Consider the following 3990-nt stretch of genomic DNA (forward strand, 5'->3'; position numbering starts at 1 on the left):
AGGTAACTGTTTGTCTGCCGCAGAGACAGTGGCACAGCCAGCTAACGAGACAATGAGGGTCTCTGGGATAATGACCCTCCTTTGTAGGACGAAGAACTTTTGTCCCAGTGTGTTTCTTCTCAAAGGTTTGGCCCTTGGGTGACCATTGCAAAAAGAGCTTATGGTCATTCATTCATGCATTTATTTTTGTAGTGTTGGTGACCACCTCATACGCTAGGTGAGTACTGTATCCCTGAGCCCCAGCTCCAGCCCAGGGCCTAGCGTTAACCGGTGGGACAAACCTGGAAATGCGTGTGCATATAGTGTCGGTGGTGCTGCTATAGAAAATGCCATTAACTTCATTCTTCAAACTTTCCCAGATTTTGCCCAGCCCTACAACTCTAGAAATTGGAATGATTAGATGCCTATTTGGTTAAATGGAAAATGCAAGCTCATTTCCCCAAGTCAGCTAATGGCTACTAGAGTCAGAGCTGGAAGGGAAATTAGACTTCTCTCACGGGAAACATCTAGCAACACTTATTTTCTTTAGGTGCGACCCAGCAGGGAAGGTTATTTTCTTCTAAGTGTCCCTCTGTAATTTCTAATCTTTCATGATGAGCTTGTATTATTTTTAGTATAAAATATTTTTAGACCTACTAAAGTATAGAGAATAAGATAGCTAACATTATGTGGTATTCACCCAGATCATATCCCTTAGAGGCCCTCCTTGTACCTTCACCAAAGCCGGGCCCCCTTTCCAGAGGAAACTGGAGTCCTGAGCTTAGCGTCTCTTATTCTCATGTAAGAGCCACCTAACTTCACAATCAGGGAAGATCACAGGAAAAGTACTTTTTAAAAGCAAAGAATGGGGCTGGGGATTTAGCTCAGCGGCAAAAGCGCCTGCCTGGCAAGCGCAAGGTCGTGAGTTCGGTTCCCGGTACCGGAGAAAAAGAAAAAATAAAATAAAATAAATAAAAATAAATAAAAGCAAAGAACATCAATTTTGTCCTCAGAGTCATGTGGTTGTTCTCAGACGCCACACCTCACTGGTCAGTAACACTCCAAAATAAATCTGAGGAGGTGGAAGCTCTCCACTCACAGAGGAAGGGCATGAAGCAAAAAAACCAAAGCCCCCAAACCCAGAAGCTTCCTCTGCTATGATGATCGCTGCCGCAAAGGGCGCTTGACCCTGGACATACAGGGAGAACATATTCTCAGTATTTTAAAAATGAGTACACAGCCTTTTTCTTTTTAAAATTTATTTTATTTTCCTACACAGATCCTGGAAAACTTCATTGTGGACTTCTTCAGCATTAAGCAATCACTACTTTGGGAACTGAGCCCGCGGCTATCTCTGTCCTAGATCCTTACCTCACGTCACCCTGCACCAAGCCCTTCTTCTCACCGCTGCCTTCCCCGCTCTTGGCGCACCAAGGAGGGAACCGGGGTTCGCTCCCCCTGTCCTGCCCTCCCCAGGCACCACCCAGCCCCAGCCCTCGTTCCTTCCCTTTTCCACCCCAGGTGCACGCCTGCCACAGGTGTGCAGAACGTGGGAGCACCGGGCACCGGGTTTTGCAATACCTCCTCAGAGGACTGGTTCTGCTTCTCTCCGCCCCGGGCGAGAACAGCTGCCACAGTGGGCGAGGTAAGGGCAGCATCACTAATTCTTTGAGCTAACATTTCACTCACCAAAGAAAAGCCCATTTTGTGGAGAAGGAAGCAAAAGCCCAGGCTTGTTAGAAGACAAGCAGGCTATTGGTCTCAAGTTAAAACCACGCAGCACTACCCTAATGCAAGTGCAAATAGTGGCCCTGCTTGAACTCAGGGCTGGGAGGTGGCTACCAAGGTCTCAGTCTTCTTTCTGCACCATCTTTGCTCTCCCGACTCCTCTCTGGGGTGTGTCCCTCAGACAGAAGACCTGAAAGCAATGTCAGAATCTCAGAAGGCCAGGAGGTCTGAGCAGCTGTCGGGTGCAGGTCCTCAGGGATTAGCAGTGAATGCTCTCCGCCTTGACAACACCTCCCCTCAGATTTCCGCCCTCTGCATGTACCAAGTGGCTCCCACCTCCAGGGGCAGGCCCTAGCTTTTGCCCACTATACTGCCCTCCTCCCTGGCCACTTTCCCACTGACTGTTTGGCTCCCATTCACAGTGTGTCTTATCTTCAGGACTCCACCTTTTAAAAATATCGTAAGACTGTGTATCTGAAATACAGGACAACTGTGCACACACACAGATACGTGCATATACACACAGATGTACACACACATCCACAAGACACTCATGTACACACATACAGACACACAGAGACATACAAAGACACACATATATACCCACATACACACAGACATACACAGCATACACACAGAGACATAGCCAGACACAGAGACACAGGCAAACACAGACACTTGGGCATATACAGACACAATACACACACAGAGACACACTCCTCTTTCCCACTTGGGGTTCCAGCACAGCAGGCTGTTGTGGAGCTCATTTCCCTCTTGGTGCACCCACAGGTGGTACTGCCCATCCCGGACTCAAGCTCGGGCCTGGTCCTCACGCAACATCTCAGGAAAACTCTACGGCCAAAGACAAATGTTTCCTCCACTCCCCTCTGCCCGGTACCACCACTCACCTCTCCTCTTCCTTGGACATTAGGGGAGGTAAGAGGTCAGCTGTGAGGACCACTCAACCAGCACTTGCCACCAGGACCAGTGAAAGGGATTGAGGCTTGAAACGATCCTAAACGCACTATCTGGTGGCTCCTGAAATTTTGGCTTTCCAATCAAACACGACGCACGTACTGGGCTTTGCATTCCTTTTATTTAGATCATCACAACAGCCCTGTGAGGTAGGGAACGCCCATTACACTGTAGGAAAAGGAGGAGGGACCAGACCAAAGAGGCTTCCTTTCACCCAGGGAATCAGTAGGCAGAGAGGGGCTCTTTAGCAGCCCCAGACCACCCATCTTCCAGGCCCCAGAGAACAAAGTCTTCCTCATCCATGAGGTAACTTCCTATCCACCAATCTAGAATTTCCACTGATAGCCCCACCACAAAAGCAAGGTCCCTGAGGAGGCCCCGGAACCTGCAGCCCAGTCAGGCAGACAGGGACAGGGTAAAGCCTCACTTCTGGCTGATGATCCGCATGAACTCCTCATAGTTCACCTTCCCATCCTTGTCCACATCCGCCAGCTGGATCATGGCGTCCAGCTCGTCCTGAGAGAGATGCTCCCCCAGCTTGGCCATGGTCTGTTTGAGCTCTTCCACACTGATGTGGCCGTCACCATTCACGTCAAAGGCATGGAAGGCGGCCCGCATCTCCTCATTGCCCAGGGACTTCATCTGCGTTTTCATCACATCCAGGAACTCCTCAAAGCTGATGCTACCGTCACCGTCCTTGTCCACAGCCTGCATGACTAGTTCCAGCTCTTCCTCTGAGACCTTTTTGCCCAGCTTCTTCACCAACTCACGCAGCTCTTGGATGCTGATCTTTCCATCTTTATTCAAGTCAGCCTTGTCAAAGGCTGCCTTGAATGAGGCCACCTGCTCTTGAGACAGCTCCTTGGCCATGCCTGTGTCTCTGGAACCTCGTGAAGCTTCTGAGGTTGCTGCCAAACAGGTGTCAACCTGCCGTTCCCAGGGCGTGTGGTCCAGAGCTCAAGGAGGCCACCGAGATCTGCAGCAGCATCTGTCTGAGGGCAGACATATAAGGCAGTCTTGCTCGGTAGGGGAACCCCCTCCTTTTCTGCAATTAGTGCAAAGGGAGGAGGAAGGCTCCCCACCCTTCATCTGTCCTCAGGCAAGATCCTCCTCCCAGGGAGGGACACACCAGCTGCAGACAAGAAATGCAAGAACTGGAGTGGGAGGGCCTACAGGAAGAGTCTGAGGTGACTGCCACGGGGGCAATGGGATCATAGACCTAACAACCTCTCCTGACCCTGAGGGCAGGTCACCCTACTGCAGGGACACTGGTCCAGGGTACAGGTCCCCTGCAGCTTGTTCTCACAG

At 50.5% G+C, this 3990-nt stretch overlaps 1 protein-coding gene across 1 annotated transcript; it reads right to left on the minus strand.

Annotated features, from left to right (window-relative positions):
- Nucleotides 1-2783: 2783 nt before the first annotated feature.
- LOC102022930 (calmodulin-4-like) lies at nt 2784-3702 on the minus strand. The gene has a single exon (XM_005383839.2). The coding sequence runs from the start codon at nt 3550-3552 to the stop codon at nt 3106-3108; it is 447 nt and encodes a 148-aa protein (XP_005383896.1). The 5' UTR covers nt 3553-3702; the 3' UTR covers nt 2784-3105.
- Nucleotides 3703-3990: the final 288 nt, after the last annotated feature.

This window comes from Chinchilla lanigera, unplaced genomic scaffold (genome assembly GCF_000276665.1).
Source record: "Chinchilla lanigera isolate Chin_1 unplaced genomic scaffold, ChiLan1.0 scaffold00020, whole genome shotgun sequence".
In the NCBI taxonomy this organism is placed as follows: domain Eukaryota; kingdom Metazoa; phylum Chordata; class Mammalia; order Rodentia; family Chinchillidae; genus Chinchilla; species Chinchilla lanigera.